The sequence below is a fragment of the Chelonoidis abingdonii genome, chromosome 2 (assembly GCF_003597395.2).
Source record: "Chelonoidis abingdonii isolate Lonesome George chromosome 2, CheloAbing_2.0, whole genome shotgun sequence".
NCBI lineage: Eukaryota > Metazoa > Chordata > Testudines > Testudinidae > Chelonoidis > Chelonoidis abingdonii.
The window spans coordinates 89,158,220-89,178,365 of record NC_133770.1 but is presented as its reverse complement, the minus strand read 5'-3'; the positions used below and the strand labels follow the sequence as shown (position 1 = coordinate 89,178,365).

Below are 20,146 nucleotides of genomic sequence, written 5' to 3'. Positions count from 1 at the left end.
CCATAGTCTGCCAATTTGAGTTCTATTAACCCTGGGCTTAGATTGCAGTGTATGCATAACCTTAGGGCAGTGGTTCTCAATCTGCGGCCCATGGGCCACTTGCAGCCCAATCAGCACACAGCTGCATCCACGTGACTTCCTCATGGCCATATATGTAGTATTGGATGTGACCTTCAATGATAAATAGGTTGAGAACCATTGCCTTAGGGTATGTCTACACAGCAGTATGCACCTGTGTCCTGACTCGTGCATGTGGGCGTATATTAGCCAACCCGACTTCTGAGAGTCCATGGCATGTGTGGGGAACATGCATATCATAGCTCAAGACGCACTCTTTGAGCACACCAGCTCAGGTTCAGCTCACCTCTTATGTGGATTTGAGTGTGGATGGGGGGGAGGGGAGGAGAGTGTGACACTGGGCATGCAACACAGCCCACTGCAAGCATGCATTGTAGATGTACCATGATACTGCACTCCTTGTTGGACTCTTGTATTCTGAGCTTTGCCTCAGTCTTTTTATCTGACTTCAAGCAGGTTGTTTAACATCTCTGAACCTTGGTTATCTTATCTGTAAAACACAGGTGTTCTTTGAGTGCTGCTTCATGTCAATTCCAATTAGGTGTGCACGTGCTGCGTTTTCCCCCAGCAGTATGTCGGGTTGGCTCAGGCACCTTCTGGGGTCGTGCCTTTAGGGCGCTGGATATAGGACCCTGCTGACCTGCCACACTCTGTTCCTTCTTACCACCTGTGATGGTTAGCCAGAATGCTCGCTCTTCCTTTGGCAAGCGTGTCTCTAGCAGGTGAAGTTTCATTCTTTTATATAGTTAGTTTACATAGTCGTTAGTAGTTTTACATACAAGTTTCATTTGCGGGTTTCCCTCCACTTTCTTCCCAGTGGGCATGCCTCGGTCTCCAGGTTTTAAACCCTGCGAAGCTTCTGGCGAGCTTATGCCCAAAAGCGACCCCCATTCTTCTTGGTTAAAGTGTTTGGGGGAAGCTCCTCAAAAAGAATGCTGCAAAATTTGCAGAAGTTTCTATCCAAGGATACAGAAGGGGAGAGATCGGCATCTCAAGTTACTACTCATGGAGGTAGCTCTCCATCTGCAATTGGACCCTGAGTTGACGGAGCCAACCCCGAGCATCTCATCATTGGTGTGGAGTGCACTGGCACCGCCAGCGTACAAATAGGCCCCGAGGAAGACTTGAGTAAAGACCCTCGGCACCGACAGGACAGGGTCAGCACCGCTCACTTTCACCAATCCCTCATAAGAAAAAGAGACCTGAAAGGGGTTGCTCCCCTATACCCGGAGAGATGCAGAAGGAACCCGCCGCCGTGAGACCCATGTTGGGCCTTGCAACTTCAGTCTCGGCTTCAAGGGTCATGTTGACTCCTGCCCCTACACGGGACTAGTTGAGTCCAGGCCCCCATCTTTCACTGGTCAGTGAGGGCCATGACCTATGGATGCCATCCATGCTGGAGGCATTTGAGGTGGCGAGAGACCTTATCACCAAGGGCAGGGAACAGGACCTACCTGTAGCCACAGCCTTGTCTTCGCCCAATGAGGTGATGGCAGGCCCCTTATCTGGAGGATAGCAGAGTGCTCCAACAACAACTCAGGAGGCTGGCACAGAACCTGGCAATCCAGCCTGAGGAGGTAGATGCAGCATCGGACCCTCTGGTCCACATCTTGGCCCCTTTGGGCCCTTCCCGTGTTGCTGTGCCATTTATTAAAAGAATTAGTGACACCACTAAAACTCTCTGGCAGAACCCTGCCTCTTTGCCACCAACAGCAAAGAGAAATGAGCAGAAGTACTTTGTTCCCTCTAGAGCAGTGGTCACCAACCCGTCAATTGCCATCAGCTGGTTGATCCTGGGGAGTCTCCCAGTTGATCGTGATGTCCAGCTGTGGTAGTGGAGCGGGGCTGCCGCTAAGGCAGGCTCCCTGCCTGCCATGGCCCTACGCCGCTCCCAGAAGCAGCCAGCATGCCCCTTGGCAATGGTCTCTGCGCTTTGCTCCTGCATGCAAGTACGAACCTGGCAGCACCCATTGGCCGGGAATGGAGAACTGTGGCTAATCAGAGCTTTGAGGGCGGTGCCTGCAGAGAGGGACAGCACGCAGAGCTATGTATCCCCCTCTCCCCTCCGCAGGGGCCTCAGGGGCATGTTTGGCACCTTCCAGGAGCAGTGTGAGGCCGGGAGCCTGCCTTAGCCTTGTTGTGCTGCCAACTGGGAACTGCCTGAGGTAAGTGCTGCCTGGTGGGAGGCCACAACCCTGCCCTGAGCCCTCTCCTGGAGCCAGCACCCCTTACTCCCTCCTGCACCCTGACCTCACTGCCCCAGCCTTGACCCCATACACCCTCCTGTACCTTTGCCCCAGCCCTGACCCCCCCTCCCTCAAACCAGCACTCCATCATGCACCTCAACACTCTGCCCCAACCCGGAGCCCCCTCCTGCACCTAAACACTCTGCCCCAACCCGGAGCCCCCTCCTGCACCTAAACACCCTCCCAGAGTTTGCTCCCCATACCCCCTCCTAGACCCCTGCCCCAGGCTCAGCCCAGAGCCCCCTCCCACACTGTGAAGCCCTCAGCTCCAGCCCAGAGCCCACACCCCCTCCTGAACCCCAACCTGCTGCTGCATCCTGGTGAAAGTGAGTGAGGGTGGGGGTGAGTGAGCTATGGAAGGAGGGGATGATGGAGTGGGCAGGGGTTTTGGTAAGGGGGCAGGGCCTCAGGGAATGGGCAGGGTAGATCCTTGGTTGCCCTTAAATTCAAAAAGTGATTTTGGGCGTGAAAAGATTGGAGACCACTGCTCTAGATGCTACGAGTACCTCTATACCCACCCACCCCGATGGCAATGTTCCCTCTAATTTTTTTCATCCCAGTGTGGAATAAATTTTATGTGGACCAACGTATGTCCGGATGTGCGACACAAGTAGAAACAAAAAAACTAGATATAATGTATATTTTAAAAAAGTTACCATAGGGATAATTACTCCAGCCAGGACAAGTTAAGCATTTTAGAACTCACTACTCAAAATTAAATTTGAGCATAAGAGAAATAAAAATTATGAAATGCATAGACCAGTCAAAACACTAAAATAATACACTTTGAAAGAATAAAATTACAGCGAATATATGTGTATTGCAGGAAATACCAAGAAGAAACCACAATAATAATACAAGTATGTGTTGGGAGGTGAGTATGAAAGAGACTGTGTGTGTGTGTGTGTGTGTGTGAGAGAGATACACACACACACACACACACACACGGAAACGGTGTGTGACCCAGACACTCTGTGTGCATATATGACTCAGAGACTGTGTGCGTCCGCTGCTGGGGAAATCTCAGAAACAGTGCACTGTCTCTTTAAGAAAGGCACTAAGTCATTCATTGTTCACTGCAGCAGCTCTGAGTGCTGAGCCAGGCTGTCCCCTCTCCTCTGCTCTACAGAGATGTGGTACAGGGGCAGGGGGAGAAGGACACACTGACATCAGCACCCTCCTCCTTCTCCCTACCTCCCTCACTCCCTCACTGTACACAGCCAGCAGGAAAGTCCCAGGAGCAGCTGCAGGAGAGAGCAACGTGTGGGAGGAGGGGCACCTGAACACACGCTGCTGGCATGTGAATCTCTCCTTGGCAGCTGCCCAAGCGTGCAGCTTACAGGGAACACAGCTGGCTGAACTCCCTAGTGGTGGCTGTGGCAAATGAGAGAGAGCGCCAATGCCCATCAGGAAAGAAAAAAATTGGACCTCTTTGGGACAAAAATATATTTGACTGTGGAGCTCCAGCTCCGTATATCTAACTACCAGGCTGTCCTCGGCAGGTACAATTACAGCACCTGCGGAGCGATGGACAAGTTCATGGAGCTGTTAACAGAGGACTCTAGTGTAGAGTTTTCCTCACTCATGGAGGAAGGGTAACTGGTTTCCCATGCTTCGCTGCAGGCAGCCCTTGATGTAACTGACTCAGTGGCCAGAATGTGGCCTCAGGGATAGCCATGAGAAGAAGCTCCTGGCTGCAGGTCTCTGGGCTCCCTTACGAGGTCCAGCAGTGGATACTGGACCTCCCCTTTGAGGGTTTGGCCTTGTTTTCAGAGAAAACAGCCTCACGGCTCCATAGCCTGAAGGACTCACGGGCCACCGTCAAGTCCCTTGGCCTTCATACTCCAGCTAATTAAAGGAAATGCTTTAAGCTGCAGTCCCTGCCTAGTTTTTACTAGCAGCAAAATAGACAAGACTTCTTCCACAGGCGGAATAGAAACAATAGAAGGAGGCCTCACTCTTTGTCAGGCCAGGGCTCTGGTCAGACAAAGCAGTCCTCTGGCTAGAAACATAGCTTTTGAAGATACGCCCGGGGGCGATGCACCAGTCTGGACACTGGATCCATCCCGCCTTACCTTTTTGTGCCAACTGTCCCCTTTCTACCCGTGCGTGGGCCTGTATTATGACGGATTGGTGGGTATTCTGCACAGTAGAAAGGGGAGAGTCCCTCCAATTCTCTACCCTTCTGCCCTTCCACCGCTGCTTCCCCGTCCCTCTTCAGTGACCCTTCACACGAACAACTCCTCACATGGGAGGTGCACTCGCTCCCAACACTGGGGGCAGTGGAAGAGTTTCCTCAGGAGCTGAGAGGCAAGGACTTCTATTCCTGATATTTCTTAATGGCAAAGGCGACCTCAGGCCCATACTGGACGTGCAACATCTCAACCGGTTCATAAAGAAACTGAAGTTTTGCATGGTCTCTTTGGTCTCCATTATCCCTTCCTTGGATCCAGGGACTGGCATGTTGCCCTCGACTTGAAGGGTGCTTATTTTCATATTTCAGTCACGCTGTCCCATGGAAGGTACCTCAGGTTTGTGGTGAACCACAATCATTATCAGTTCACAGTCATCCCATTTGGCCTGTTGGTGGCTCCTCAAGTATTTTTCAAATGCATGGCAGATGTGGCTGTGTTCCTACGCAAGCGTCGTGTGGAAATATTCCATATCTTGATGACTGACTAATCAAGGGCTGCTCCAGGGCGCGAGTGCAGGCACAAATCAGCTTCATAAGGGCTACTTAAGATGACCTGGGCCTTCTGAATGTATAAAAGTCAACCCTATCCTCTGTGCAGTGGATAGAGTTTATAGGGGCGATATTGGACTCTGCGGGGGCCAGGGCATACCTCCTGGAGTCATGATTCTGGTCCCTGGGCTACCTCATTCGAAGCCTTAGGCTGTTCCCTACCACCATAGCAAGGAATTGTCTAAAGCTTCTGGGTCATGGCCGCTTGCAGCTATGTAGCACAACATGCCAGTTTGAGACTCTGGCCTCTTCAGTCATAGCTGGCCTCGGAGTATCGCCTGGTTCAGGATGGTCTAGACAAGGTTGTCACTCTATCTTGTCCTGTCCTCAACTCCCTCTTGTGGTGGACCAAACTGCAGGTGGTGTGTGTGTGGGTTCCCTTCACCAGATCACAACCAGCCCTCTTGCTGGTGGTGGATGTGTCAGTGTTGGGGTGGGATGTGCACTTGGGAGACCTCAGGACATAGGGCTGCTGGTCTCAGTCGGAGCTCTCCCTTCACGTCAACATCAGGGAGCTGAGAGTGGTCTGCCTAGCATGCAAAACATTCTAAGTTTATCTGCAAGGGAAGCGTGTATCAGTTATGACGGACAATACAACAGCAATGTTGGGGGGAGGGATAGCTCAGTGGTTTGAGCATTGGCCTGCTAAACTCAGGGTTGTGAGTTCAGTCCTTGAGAGGGCCACTTAAGGATCTGGGGCAAAATCAGTACCTTGTCCTGCTAGTGAAGGCAGGGGACTGGACTTGATGACCTTTCAGGGTCCCTTCCAGTTCTATGAGATAGGTATATATATGTCTGTATATTATATAAACAGATGGGGATGCACGCTCCTCTCATCTGTGCCAGGAAGCCCTCAGACTTTGGGACTTGTGCATAGCTCACTCGATATACCTGGAGGCATCGTACCTGGAGTACAGAACGAGTTGGCAGTCTGTCTCAGCAGGTTCTTTCATGCCCACAAGTGGTCCGTACACCAAGATGTCGCAAACACCATCTTCCAACAGTGGGGGTTTCCCCAGATAGACTTGTTTGCCACGCAATGCAACAGGAAGTGCCTGCAGTTTTGCTCCTTCCTGAATGACAGCCCAGGCTCCATCATGGACACGTTCCTCCTTCTCTGGAAGGGACACGTCTTGTACACGTTTCCTCTTATACCTCTTGTTCACAAAGTGCTTCTCAAGGTTCAGAGGGATGAGGCCTTGGTAATAGTGGGCCCATCAGCACTGGTACACATCTCTCCTGGAAATGTCTGTGGAAGCCCCAGTCAGCTTACTGTTCTTCCTGGACTTGATAACTCAGGATTGTGGTCATCAGTAAAGGTACATCTGGCTGCTATTTTGACTTCCATCCAGGCATGCAGAGTCTGTCAGACTTTGCCAACCTGATGTTGAGTCGTTTCCTAAAGGGTCTCGACAGACTCTACTCTCACCGTAGCGCTATGTTTCTTGTTGTATCTCTCATACAAGATGGCATTCCTGGTAGCAATAACATTGGCCAGGAGAGTATTGGAGCTCAAGGCACTAACTTCTGAGCTTCTGAGGACAATGTTCAGCTCAGACCTCATCCAGCATTCCTCTCCAGGGTCGTCTCCCAGGTCCACATTAGCCAGGACATGTTTCAATCAGTTATCTATAAGCTGCACTCAAGCAGCTGGGAGCAAAAACTTCACTCATTGGACGCTCGCTGGGATCTAGCTTTCTACACTGAGTGAACGAAACTGTTCTGGAAATCCATTCAGCTGTTTGTCACAGTGGCAGACAGAATGAAGGAGTTTCCAATCTCCTTCCAAAGGATCTGTTCTTGGATCATGTTTTGCATCCAGGCGTGCTGTGACCTGGCAAAGCTACCTGCCCATCCACATACAGCACTCTCTCCACAAGGGTGCAGGCATCATCAGCAGCGTTCCTGGCCCACGTTCTGACGCAGGAAATATGCAGAGCTGCGACGTGGTTGTCAATGCATACCTTTACCTCATTATGCTATTACCAGCAGGCCAGAGACAGTGCAGATCTTTGGTAGATCAGTGTTACAGTCAGCGAACCTTTTGAGCTCTGACCCAGCCTCCAAACTTGGACTTGGTAATCACCTAATTGGAATGGACATGAACAAGCACTCAAAGAAGAAAAAAGGTTACTTATCTTCTTGTAACGATTGTTCTTCAAGATGTGGTGTTCATGTCCATTCCTATACCCATCCTCCTTACCCCTCTGTTGGAGCAGCCGAAAAGAAGGAACTGAGGGGGTGGCGTGTTGGCAAGACCCTATATCCAGCACCATAAAGGTGCTACCCCAGAGAGTGCCTGAGCTGACAGATACTGCCAGGGGGAAACTTTCTGGCTGCTGTGCACACATCGCGTGCATACCTAATTGGAATGTACATGAACAACACATCTCGAAAAACAACAGTTATGAGAAGGTAAGTAGCTATTTTTTTAATGCTTATGCGCCTTGGTGAAGGATTTTGAGATCCTGTGGGTGGCAGGTGCCATATGAGTGCAAATTATTATATTCCTTTCAACTCTGTCATCATGGAGGCAAAATGTCTTGCATTAAATACATACTTTGGCTTATTTCTGGTCATACCTTAATGTTTTCTTCTCAGTTTAGCAGTTTTGAGTACGCTGATTTATTAAAAAAAAAAAAAGGGGCCAACATCAAAAATAAAAAAAAAAAGCTTCCCCTATCTCTCATGGAAGGCAGATTGTGATTTTGACAAGGGTAGTCTATGCTTTCTATATTTGCATCCAGATTGAAATTTATTGTGCTGCTTCCTGTAGCAGCATTGCCAGCACCTTTTAGTACCTTTGCCAAACATGGCTGGTTAGAGGCCAGATTCTAATTTCCGTATGCATTTGGAGTGACACTGATGGAGGGAAAATGGTTTTGTAATTTGTTTTCCTACTTTGATATATTAAAAAGATCTGAAATAGTTTTTATTCTTCTTTTGGGGTTTAAAAAAGAGTGTGTGTGCGGGGAGCCCATAGGGCTTCTACATACTTAGCATTTCTACAGTAAATGTAATTTTTCCTGTTTTGCTGAAGGTTTCTCTTAGAGGGCCCAAAGATGTGGCTTGGGAACATTGACTTAACTCAGGGGTTCTCAAACTGGGAGTTGGAACCCCTCAGGGGATCATGAGGTTTTTACATGGGGGGGTCACGAGCTGACAGCCACCACCCCAAACTCCGCTTTGCCTCCAGCATTTATAATGGTGTTTAAATATATAAAAAAGTGTTTTTAATGTTTAAGGGGGAGGGGGTCATACTCAGAGGCTTGCTGTATGAAAGGGGTCAGCAGTACAAAAGTCTAAGAAGCCCTGACTTAACTGAAGGGAAGGATCTTTGATTCTTCAATGAAATAACCTTCTGCCAACTATTAAGGTATTTCAGTTAATACCTGTTGAACAAAATTTTAAAAATGAAATATTAGGTTAAAACAATCTGAATAAAAATCACTTCCAGATTTAATTTCCATGTTTGATTTTTTTTAAAACTTTTTATTTCTCTTGGAGTTTGTCTTCAGTACAGTTTAGTTCAAGTTAATTAATTGCCATTTAAGTTGCGTTAGGCATGAAGATGAACCACAAATGTTTGTACCTGGAACAAACGTTTGTGAAGTATCTAAACTAATATGTACAGATGTGTTAGCTAACTTGACTTAATCGGCAATCAGTTAATTTTAATTCGAAACACTAGTTGCCTGTGGACTTCTCTTGGGAAAAACAAAGTAGAATAAAATTTGCTTTAAGAACCTCTGAACTTTTTTTCAAAAATGTTACAGGCCTCCTTTATCAAGCCATAAACAAACTAAATAAATAATCCCAGTCTTTTCCCTTTTAAAACCTTATGGGCTGTGTTTCTACTAAATAACATCTCTGTTGCATTGAATGAGAAGAAACAGAGTTAGAGCTGACATAAAATAATTTTGCTGTGGACGTGAATTCTCTCTTTCATCTCCTTCCCTGTCACGTGGTTTCCCCATCTTTCAAAAAAAAAAAAAAAAAAAACAGAACAAAAAGCAAAGCAAAAATCTGATGGCATCAGTTTCAACCAACCCTAACCCAAATGCTATCCTAAAAAAGTAATCTGAGGCCTAGTCTACACAAAAATTTGCATTGGAATAACAAAAAGAGTGAATTGAAATTGTGTAGTTATTTCAGTACAAGTCTGTGTGTTGATACTAGCCTCTTTGATTCCAGAATAAGTTTTCATACACAGATTTGCACCGAATAACTATATAATTTCAGTCCACACCTTTTCTACTTCCAGGGTGGTTCTGATTTTGTCAACTTTAAATTGATGCTAAGATTCAGAAGAATTATATAGAAGCTAAGATAAGGGATTTTGGACAGAGAGAGATAAGAGGATGGTGACAAGTTTAATGACGTAAAGGCAACAATCAGACGTGTGAAGAGGTGAAATCACTAAGGGAACAGATGTAGTGGGAGAAGAGGAGTGGACCGTGGACAGAATTCTGTGGAATCCTCATGTGAGGTGAGAGCACTGAGGAGGACCCACTGAAATGGGCACTGAAGGAGCAATAATTGGGGTAAAAGAATGGAGTCTCAAAAGGCAAGGGAAGAATGGAAGGTTTTGTATAGACTGGCAAGAGAGGCGAGAGAGGGATCTATAGTGTTTTTGCTTTGATCCCTTGTCTCCAACCTTAACTGATGATGTACATTCATTCTGTCTTCAACTGAGCTTTTCTTTCCTTGGCTATGCCTCTAGTAGTACTGCAATCACTCAGTGGTTTCTTTTCTGTCTTCTGTCAGTCAGCTATTTGGTAGGTGATAGAAGCAGGCATCTTTTCTCTGGTGTGTATAACACAGATGAATTAGCTAGTATGAAGACCTTTACCTTTGTGATTTGGGGTTTTGTTCACATTTATAGTATTAATACTGCAGTTTGTGCTTAATGCTATGGTGGTATAATTCATGCCAGTTATACCAACTCATAGGTTAACTGCCAGATTTTACGCTCCTTAATTCCCATGGAAATCAATGTTGTATCCCTGCAAACTGGAGAAGGTAATTTAAAGCACCGCCCCATTTTTAGCAAATAAATGACCATTTCCATGGAAACAGGAGTGGCAGCCACACTAGAGCTGTTAGAATGCTTGTTCTGCTGGCTGAGGTTTGTAAATATGATTTCTTCGAGGATCTGACTTCTAGTCTACAGGATTGTAAATGTTGGGAAGAGGGTATTAAAGTAAAAGTAATTAGAATAGAGAACATTAAGTTGGGGTTTGTTTTTTTTTTTCTTCAGTGGGAGAAATGATTTGAGGGTAATCTGAATTGGCTGTCTAGACACAATCTTTGCAGTTATCTCAGTTAATAGTATGTCTCCACTCATAATGCCCATTTTATAAAAATAAAATGTGATAGTATGAACTAGTGTGTTAAAGCTTTTTGTATCACAATTTTAGGATAGATATTATGGGTGGAAAGGCTATGGATGAGTTATCTAGGTCTTTCCAAACAAGTGTCAGTAAAAACTTCATAGTATCGCACATCACAAAAATATTTGTTTTGCCACTTATTTTATTTTTAATGCTTTCCTTTAAGTTTCTCTCCGCTATTGTCTCCCTGTAAGTATAGTTGCTTTGGAAGCACTGATGTCATTGATATTGGCAAAGCTCCCAAATGTGATTCAAAATGCATTTATATAAAGGTTTTAGAAATATGGACATTTGCTGAGAATGTCATGGCTGTATGTGAGGTATAAATTATTAAATTCATTTTATGACTAGCAAACACAATCCAAGTGGCCAAGAGATAGTCATGTGATTTTTAATTTTCATTGTTGTTGTCCTAGCTAGCTAATAGTTTTAGGCATTAAAAACTATTGATCAGCAAGACGTTAGCTGAGACAGGGAAATATAACCCTATGAGAAAACATAAGAAAGAACCTTGGCCTGAATTTTTTTCCTCCCAGAGTTGAATGCCTTCACCTCTCATTGATATAATTTTAATTAAAATTGCCCAGAACTGTCCTGAGCAAATGAGTGCTCCCTTCTAATTTGAGATATTTAAAATTATTCCATAGTTAAATGCATATTGCACTTGAAGCACCTCTTCTTTTGGGGTGTCTACCATGCCATAGGAAACAAATTGGGTTGTGTTGGGGTCAGTTTTGTTTTTAAATCTAGATTGTGTACCTTTACCTACACATTTATTACATTTTTACAATATTACACTCTTTATACCTATATTCTTATATTATGTAATATGGAATGTAAGAATGTTAAAAAAAACTAAGGAAAATAAATGGAAATAGCTCAGTTTTCCAGCAGACTTCTTTGGTAGATGTGACACTGTCGCAGTCTATATGCATCAAGTGGGAATGAGCAATCTGTTGCAAGTCTCATTTGAAAAGAAAGGGAAAGATTTTCAAGTAGATTTGAATGCCCCAAATAATTAGATTATTGTGCATCTATATCTTAAAGCCCTTTTGTTTTTTTTTAAAGAAAAGTTTGCAAGTTGTCTTCTTAAAAATGCCCATTTTAATAAAGGAACTTCCATATCAAATTAGAATATCCTTGTATCACTTCTTTGGGCACAAATTTTATGTAAAAATCTGATTTTTGTTTTTTCTTTATATGTAGTTGAGTAGCATGAAGTGGCATTCTTGTAAATAAGGAAACAAATAGCTATATTCTTTCTGCATGGAGGCAGATTTGTATGCATTTTTGATCTTTCCTTGTTGGAAGCACTTGTCTATCTTTATGGGACTGGAAAATAACTGTTTCTTTTTGACAAAAGGTATATTACAGGCTCTCTGCAGCTGCACGGTTAATTGAATTTCAGTCTCTGTCTCCACCAGAAGCAATTCTTGCTTAATGTGACACAGCTTTGTGCACACAGAAAAGCCTTTGACAGACTGCCTTTGACGTGATTTGTTTACAGCAATCAGAACTGTTTTTAGACAATAAGAAGTTAATTGAGAAGATTTGGAATATTATTATTTCTGTGTTTCTTGTTTTCTCTTTGTAAATAGTAAAGGATAATTATAAAGGGATAAGAATCCCTTTTAAAAGATGTAAATCAGATAATCCATCAGATCATGTGATGGTCACTGTTTGCAAAGGCATCTTTAGGGAGTAGATGCAGAAAGTGATTACTGAACACATGCCTCGTGTTTTGATGATTGCATTAAATGCTTTCTATGGGACAACGTTCATTGGCCAAGAGAGATTGATTTAAATAAAAAACAGGCCAGATCCTTTGTAAAGAGGAGGAAAAAAAGGAACCGAAATCTACCAGTATGTGCACCATTAATGTTTAAGATAGAATGATACTGGATATGCTAAATTGAAAGCAGTTTTCCGCAAGAGGTAGGACTTGTATTTTGAAATGGTGTAGCAGTTGTTGGCTATTGCAGCATAGAACTGCAGATCTGACAGGGTCACACAGTACTCTGTCTTCATGCTGCACTGGATTGAGGGTGGCGCAGGCACATACAATCACTCATATAGTTGGCTGTTACTTGATCTGTTGGTTCATTCAGAAAGCTCCCAGTAGCATCTAAATTGTATAATGGCTGTTGGGGATGGTGAGTAAGATTTTTATGGTTGTACGTATCCATTTTTTTGTGTACATTTGTGTTGGCTGAAACCATCTTGTAATTTCTAAAATATTTTGGACAAATATTATTGCATGTTTTCTGTGGACTAATTGTTTTTTTCGCTTTGCCACTTTTAGTGCATTTAAACTGATAAAATAGAGAATAGCAATTTGATTTGCAAGCCAAATACTTAACTCTGTCATTATTTTGTGTGGTGGTCATGGGGAATGTGGCTGAAGAGGATGTGTCATGTGTATGTAAATGATGGGGAAATATCCAAATGCTTTTGTAGTAAGAAGACAGCTTCTGGAGCAAAGGCTGATTCTTTTGAAGCAAGGTTTGACCATATTAAGTGCATCAAATTCTTCAGTTATTCAGGTTGACATCTTATCCTGAGGTGCTTAGCATCAACTGAGGTCCCATCATGCAAGGATAATACAAACACCTAAAGGGTTCCTTTAGACACTAAAAATATTAACCTTAATACAATATTTTGGTAAACTTTTATTTTAAAATCGGGTCTTTGGACTTTTGTGGCATTTTCTGTAATTGAAATAGTTATTTTAAATAGGTTAAATGTCTCCCATGTGCATTTTGTATGGGCACATCTGTCCAACAAATAGAAAAAATGCTATTACCTAAGTGTTTATTTTAACAGAACTGGGTAGCATCTGCTGAATGTAGTGTGTTAACAAAAAACATAACCTAACCTATATTTTAGGGTATTAATAAAAGGTTTTACTTTTAGAGCTACAATATAAATACAAGAAATAAGCGGCATGTTATTGTATTTTCTTCAGCTATAATAGCATTGTTACATAAAGCAATATGAATGGTCCAGTATTACAAGGCAAATGAAATAAGTTGTTTATGCTTTGATTAGATATAGTGCATGTGGATAAAAATGTGGCATAGCGTGGCTTTGTTTACTTTTGCAATTTTGCCTAAGGTGGTTGTATAACTGGATATCCTTGGTAACCTTCTTCTTATTGTTCAGACAGGCTTTCAAAAGTCTCGTCTGACTTTAAATATTTTAGTAGTTCTGTGTGTGAATATGCATATATATATTTTTAAAAAATCGTCTTAAGACAAGCTTATACTTTAATCTTGCTAAAATGTATACATGGGAATCTTGAGAGCGATGTTCTCCTTTTCTAAGTCACCCTGAAAGTTTTCTTTCAGACTTGAGCTTTTTGATATTCACCCTTTCAGTTAGTAGCTGTACAGTATTGCAATCAGAATAGCCGTTAAAATTGCTGTATTATAGTTCTAGAAATATTGTCTATTGACATAAGAGAGACTATTCCAGTTACACGTGTTAGATTTTCCTTCTTGATCATGAAGGACACTTCCTCTCCCCCCTCCTCCCACCATTGGTGCAAATTGTTTTTGACCTTTAAACACTGTTGTTTTACTACTTTTCTGTAACACTGGCAAGCTCCATTTTTTTCCTCAGAAAAAGATCATGGATTTATTTATGGAACTAAACAGATTGTAAACAGTTTCATTCAGGTTTTTATGTGACGTACTTTTAATTATATTTGTTTTTCATGTAAGGATCTCTCATTCATATTCTAAAAATGGTTTGTGGTCACTTATAGTTCAAGGGCACAAACATGTTAACAAATAACCATATTCCCTCAACAAGGCTAAAGAATTTTTTAGCTCTGTGATGAATTCAGGTTTACAGAGTTGGGGGTGGTTATGAAGCTCTTCTCTGTATAAATTCATTCGTCATTAGCACAAGAACTAAGAACAAAGTACTGTTCAAGCAGACAGCTGACATTCTGTGTAGGAGCTTTGAGCAATAATGTCAGATACAATTAACAATGTGTAGGATGATTATGTAGCAGTTTGTCTTGCTTAAATCTACTGCTTCATAGATTTGAAGAATTCAGTCTTCTGTTATTGCATAGTGGAATGATTAGGATAAAGAAAACGTTAGTAACTGTGCAGTAAACTTGATCCTTTTTTAATTTAAATATAGATTTTGCCGTTTTGGTTTTGTGTTCTAGATAACCATGCCTACGGGCTAGTAAACACTTTGAATAAATTTTTAAGAAACTAAATGTAATCCTGGTTTGAAATCCTCATGCTACAGAATATTATTTTTTCTTTTGTAACAAAGAGAAGTCAGTAGGCATATTGGTTTTGTTTATGTGCAATTTGTGAAGACCTATGTTAAAATTCTGGAAAATGTTATACAGGACTGTTACAAAATTCACCATCCTGAATTTGTACTGTTGAATCAGCTTCAAACTGGATTAAAAGCAAACCCTGTGTTATCTGATATAAAAGTTCAGCTATAGAGATATTGTAAAGATAAGGTGGTTAGCTTACAAATTTTATGTGAGGATACTGGTATTTCAGAAACGAATTTTTGGTGGGCAGTCTGGCTTATTGTAGTATGTTTTTTGCAATTATGCAGTTTTCTCCAGAATACAAACAGAAAGGTATATTAAAATATGTGGTTACTAAATTTTGAGTTAAATTTTATTTACATTTGCAGTTCTAATCACCATAATGAATGTGGGGGACAGTTAGGGGTTTTTATTTGCTTTCAAGTCAGTTGTCTCAAGCTCTCCAGTGTTTTGTTTGAATGCAAATATAAAAAAAATTACAGTATATCTCAGACAACATAAATGTTTCAGTTTTCATTGTATGGAATATGTGCCAACATGACAATAACATTGTGTCTTATTTCTGAAGTCATTTCACATATTCAGGTGATTGTAGGTGCATGGTTGCTTTGCAAATCAGATTCTGAGGCTGCTAAGGAGAATAAGTCAAGAACTGTTCTTGGCACTGGATTTCTTGTGAGCTGTTCCTTGAAGAGGATAATGCAGCTGTCTTTATCTGCTGGTAACCAGATTAGGTTATAGGATGTAGCTAATATAATTGTTGTGTACTACATCATCAATGCAGGATGATACACACCTTTCTTCCCAGTTTGTAATTCAGTTGTTTCATCAAGATTTTGACATGTTGACTGCTAATTAGTACAGTGGTGTGTTTTGTCATTTCAGAGGCACTGGGCTGCCTTGCTCAGATTTGAACAGAAAAATTGGGATATGGATAAAAATTCATTCATAGATAAAACTAGATCTGTGAAAGCAGAGGGAGAGGGGGCATATTAAAACCACTCTGATTTTCCTCAGATAATAGGTCAAATGTATTGTACTAACAGACCTAGGGCATTGAGGACTATCTAAAAACATAATCAGATTTGAGAGAGAACACACTTGTCCACTGTATTGTACTTTTATTATACTTTACTTTTGTTCTGCCACACGTTTCCCCTTATATTTTAATTCATTTCTATGTGTTGATCAATGGGATTTCTTAATAGAATTCCATCATACTTACAGGATACTTCAGTGTTAACTTTTGTCAATTGTCACATGCCAGAATTTGATCTCTGAGTATAAAGTGTATGCACAATTGGTTTGGGGAATATGGAAATTTACCTTTAAATCCCACTCTGTGTAATAATATGTAACAATTTATGCTTTTGCCTACTTTCAAAATATTATTGTATTAATACATATGTAATCCTAGAGCACGTGTGCTGTTATCTCCTATCTTACTGTTCCCTGACATTCTTTCTTAAACTGCAGTGTCTTTAGTAAATCCTTAATCTGATTTACTGCTTCCTGTAAAATTTGGATGCTATACAGTTTCATGAAATTTTATTTGACTGTAAATATTTTACATTAAAGATTTATGTAGCTTTAGATATGTGAAGATTTTATTGTGATATTTAAAAAGCATCCAGTGGGAATGCACATCAAGAATGGACATAGCCTAGAAGTTATTTCATTTTGTGAGAAGTCAGTTCCCATGCAACAGATTTCACTTTAGTCCAAGCATGAAGAAGAGATTGTCACACCCATCTTTCACATAAAGTATATTTACGGGACACGGCTATGTTGCTAAGGACCAGCCCCAGCTCACTTTCTAAAAAAAGTTTTTTGCAGATAATGGTAGCCAGAATGTACTCTGCGAAAATGGAAATAAATCAATCACTCCCCACTTCAGTTCTTTTATAAACATGGTCCCCCCACATGTTAATTGTGCTTGCAAACTAGTATTTTTCCTAAAATATCCTTCCATTGCTACTACTGCTGTAGCTCCCTCAGTGTTAGCAATGCTGTGAACAGTAATGTCGTAAAAAGGCTTCATGGTGGCTGGCATTTTAACCATCATGTTACATTCATGTCTAGACCTGCAGGGCAGCTCTGGATGACATCGGGTTTGATGCTGCTCGAGTACAAGTTAGTAGAAAAAACTCCCATTGACTCTAATGGAACAAGGATCAATCTCAGATACAGGACGTGGACCTGAGGCTGAAAAGGATCCTAGCAGGAGCGGGAAAGAATCCGTTGATTGTCCTTCATGTGGGAACGAATGATACAGCTAGATACTTGCTGGACTGTATCAAGGGAGACTATGCCAGGTTGGGGAAGAGGCTTAAGGAAATCGAGGCTCAGGTGATCTTCAATGGGATTCTGCTGGTTCCTAGAGAAGGGCGACAAAGGTGTGACAAGATTATGGCGATCAACAGATGGCTCAGGCAGTGGTGCTATAAGGAAGGCTTTGGGATGTACGGTCATTGGGAAGCATTTATGGACAGAAGACTGTTCGCTCGGGATGGACTTCACCTGAGCAAGGAGGGAAAATAGACTTCTAGGATGGAGGCTCGCCAAACTGGTTAAGAGAGCTTTAAACTAGGAATTTGGGGGAGATGGTTGGGAGACGTCCAGGAGATCTCCACGCCGGAATTTAACCTTGAGAGGGAAGTAAACAAAGTAAGAGGGGATACAGTCGTGAATCGAAGAATTGACATAAGGAGGAAGGGCGGTGTAGATACCAGACTAACAGGTGATGCTGGTGGTAGAATGTCTGTGCATAACAGGGTAAAGAATGTCAGTGACACCAAACGCCAAAAATTAAAATGTCTGTACACTAATGCGAGGAGCCTAGGTAACAAGATGGAGGAACTGGAGCTACTGGTGCAGGAAGTGAAACCGGATATTATAGGGATAACAGAAACCTGGTGGAATAGTACTCATGACTGGAGTACAGGTATTGAAGGCTATGTGCTGTTTAGAAAAGACAGGAAGAAAGGCAAAGGTGGTGGAGTAGCATTGTACATCAATGATGAGGTTAACTGTAATGAAATAAGAAGTGATGGAATGGATAAGACAGAGTCTGTCTGGGCAAAAATCACACTGGGTAAAAAAGCTACTAGAGCCTCCCCTGAGATAGTGCTTGGGGTGTGCTACAGACCGCCGGGATCTGATTTGGATATGGATAGAGACCTCTTTAATGTCTTTAATGAAGTAAACACTAAGGGGAAATGTGTGATCATGGGAGACTTCAACTTCCCAGATATAGACTGGAGGACGAGTGCTTGCAAGAATAATAGGGGTCAGATTTTTCTGGATGTGATAGCGGATGGATTTCTTCATCAAGTAGTTGAAGTACCTACGAGAGGGGATGCCATTTTAGATTTGGTTTTGGTGAGTAGTGAGGACCTCGTAGAAGAAATGGTGGTAGGGGACAACCTTGGTTCGAGTGATCATGAGCTGATTCAATTCAAATTAGATGGAAGGATAAACAAACGTAGATCTGGGATTAGGGTTTTCGACTTCTCGAGGGCTAATTTTAAAGAGTTAAGGAAATTAGTTAGGGAAGTGGATTGGACGGAGGAACTTGTGGATTTAAATGCGGAGGAGGCCTGGAATTACTTTAAGTCGCAGCTGCGGAAACTGTCGGAAGCCTGCATCCCAAGAAAGGGGAAAAAAACCATGGGCAGGAGTTGTAGGCCAAGCTGGATGAGCAAGCATCTCAGAGAGGGGATTAGGAAAAAGCAGAAAGCTTACAGGGAGTGGAAGAAAGGCGGGATTAGCAAGGGAAGCTACCTTAGTGAGGTCAGAACATGTAGGGATAAAGTGAGGAAGGCTAAAAGCCGCGTAGAACTGGACCTTGCAAAGGGAATCAAAACCAATAGTAAAAGGTTCTACAGCCACATAAATAAGAAGAAAACAAAGAAAGAAGAAGTGGGGCCGCTATACACTGAGGATGGAACGGAGGTTAAGGATAACCTAGGCATGGCCCAATATCTAAATAAGTACTTTGCCTCAGTCTTTAATAAGACTAGTGAGGAGTTTAGGGATGATGGAGGGATGATAAACGGGAATGAGGATATGGAGGTGGATATTACCGCATCTGAGGTAGAGGCCAAACTTGAACAGCTTAATGGGACAAAATTGGAGGGCCCGGACAATCTCCATCCAAGGATATTAAAGGAACTGGCGCATGAAATTGCGAGCCCGTTAGCTAGAATTTTTAATCAATCGGTAAACTCGGGGGTTGTACCATACGACTGGAGAATTGCTAACGTAGTTCCTATTTTTAAGAAAGGGAAAAAAAGTGATCCTGGTAACTATAGGCCTGTTAGCTTGACGTCTGTAGTGTGTAAGGTCTTGGAAAAAATTTTAAGGGAGAAAGTAGTTAAGGACATTGAGGTCAATGGTAATTGGGACGAATTGCAACATGGATTTACTAAAGGTAGATCGTGCCAAACCAACCTGATCTCCTTCTTTGAGAAGGTGACGGATTACTTAGACAAAGGAAATGCGGTAGATCTAATTTACCTCGATTTCAGTAAGGCGTTTGACACGGTTCCGCATGGGGAACTGTTAGTTAAATTGGAAAAGATGGGGATGAATGTGAAAGTTGTAAGGTGGATAAGGAACTGGTTAAAGGGGAGACTCCAGCGGGTCGTACTGAAGGGTGAACTGTCAGGCTGGAAGGAGGTTACTAGCGGAGTCCCTCAAGGATCGGTTTTGGGACCGATCTTATTTAACCTATTTATTACTGACCTTGGCACAAAGAGCGGGAATGTGTTAATAAAGTTTGCGGATGACACGAAGCTGGGGGGTATTGCTAACACGGAGAAGGACCGGGATACTATTCAGGAAGATCTGGACCACCTTGTACACTGGAGTAATAGTAATAGGATGAAATATAATAGTGAAAAGTGCAAGGTCATGCACTTAGGGATTAATAATAAGAATTTTAGATATACGTTGGGGACGCATCAGTTGGAAGCGACGGAGGAGGAGAAGGACCTTGGGGTATTGGTTGATAGCAGGATGACTATGAGCCGCCAATGTGATATGGCTGTTAAAAAAGCAAATGCGGTTTTAGGATGCATCAGGCGAGGTATTTCCAGCAAGGATAAGGAGGTGTTAGTACCGTTATATAAGGCGCTGGTGAGACCCCACCTGGAATATTGTGTGCAGTTCTGGTGTCCCATGTTTAAGAAGGATGAATTCAAACTGGAACAGGTTCAGAGACGGGCTACTAGGATGATCCGAGGAATGGAAAACCTGCCTTATGAAAGGAGACTCAAAGAGCTTGGCTTGTTTAGCCTGGCCAAAAGAAGGCTGCGGGGGGATATGCTTGCTCTATATAAATATATCAGGGGGATTAACGTTAGGGAGGGAGAGGAAT

The 20,146-nt window shown here is 42.5% G+C and overlaps 1 protein-coding gene across 34 annotated transcripts in view; it reads left to right on the top strand.

The window, feature by feature from the left end:
• CLASP2 (cytoplasmic linker associated protein 2) overlaps positions 1-20,146 on the top strand; it is a 282,910-nt gene that overhangs the window by 66,994 nt on the left and 195,770 nt on the right. The window contains exon 1 of one of the 34 annotated variants that reach the window (XM_075062560.1): positions 12,176-12,613. The exons of the other annotated variants lie outside the window; for them this stretch is intronic. Coding sequence (XP_074918661.1) covers positions 12,598-12,613 — 16 coding nt within the window. The 5' untranslated portion in view covers positions 12,176-12,597. Of the gene's footprint in view, positions 1-12,175; positions 12,614-20,146 lie in introns of those variants that run through there. 34 annotated transcript variants of the gene reach the window in all.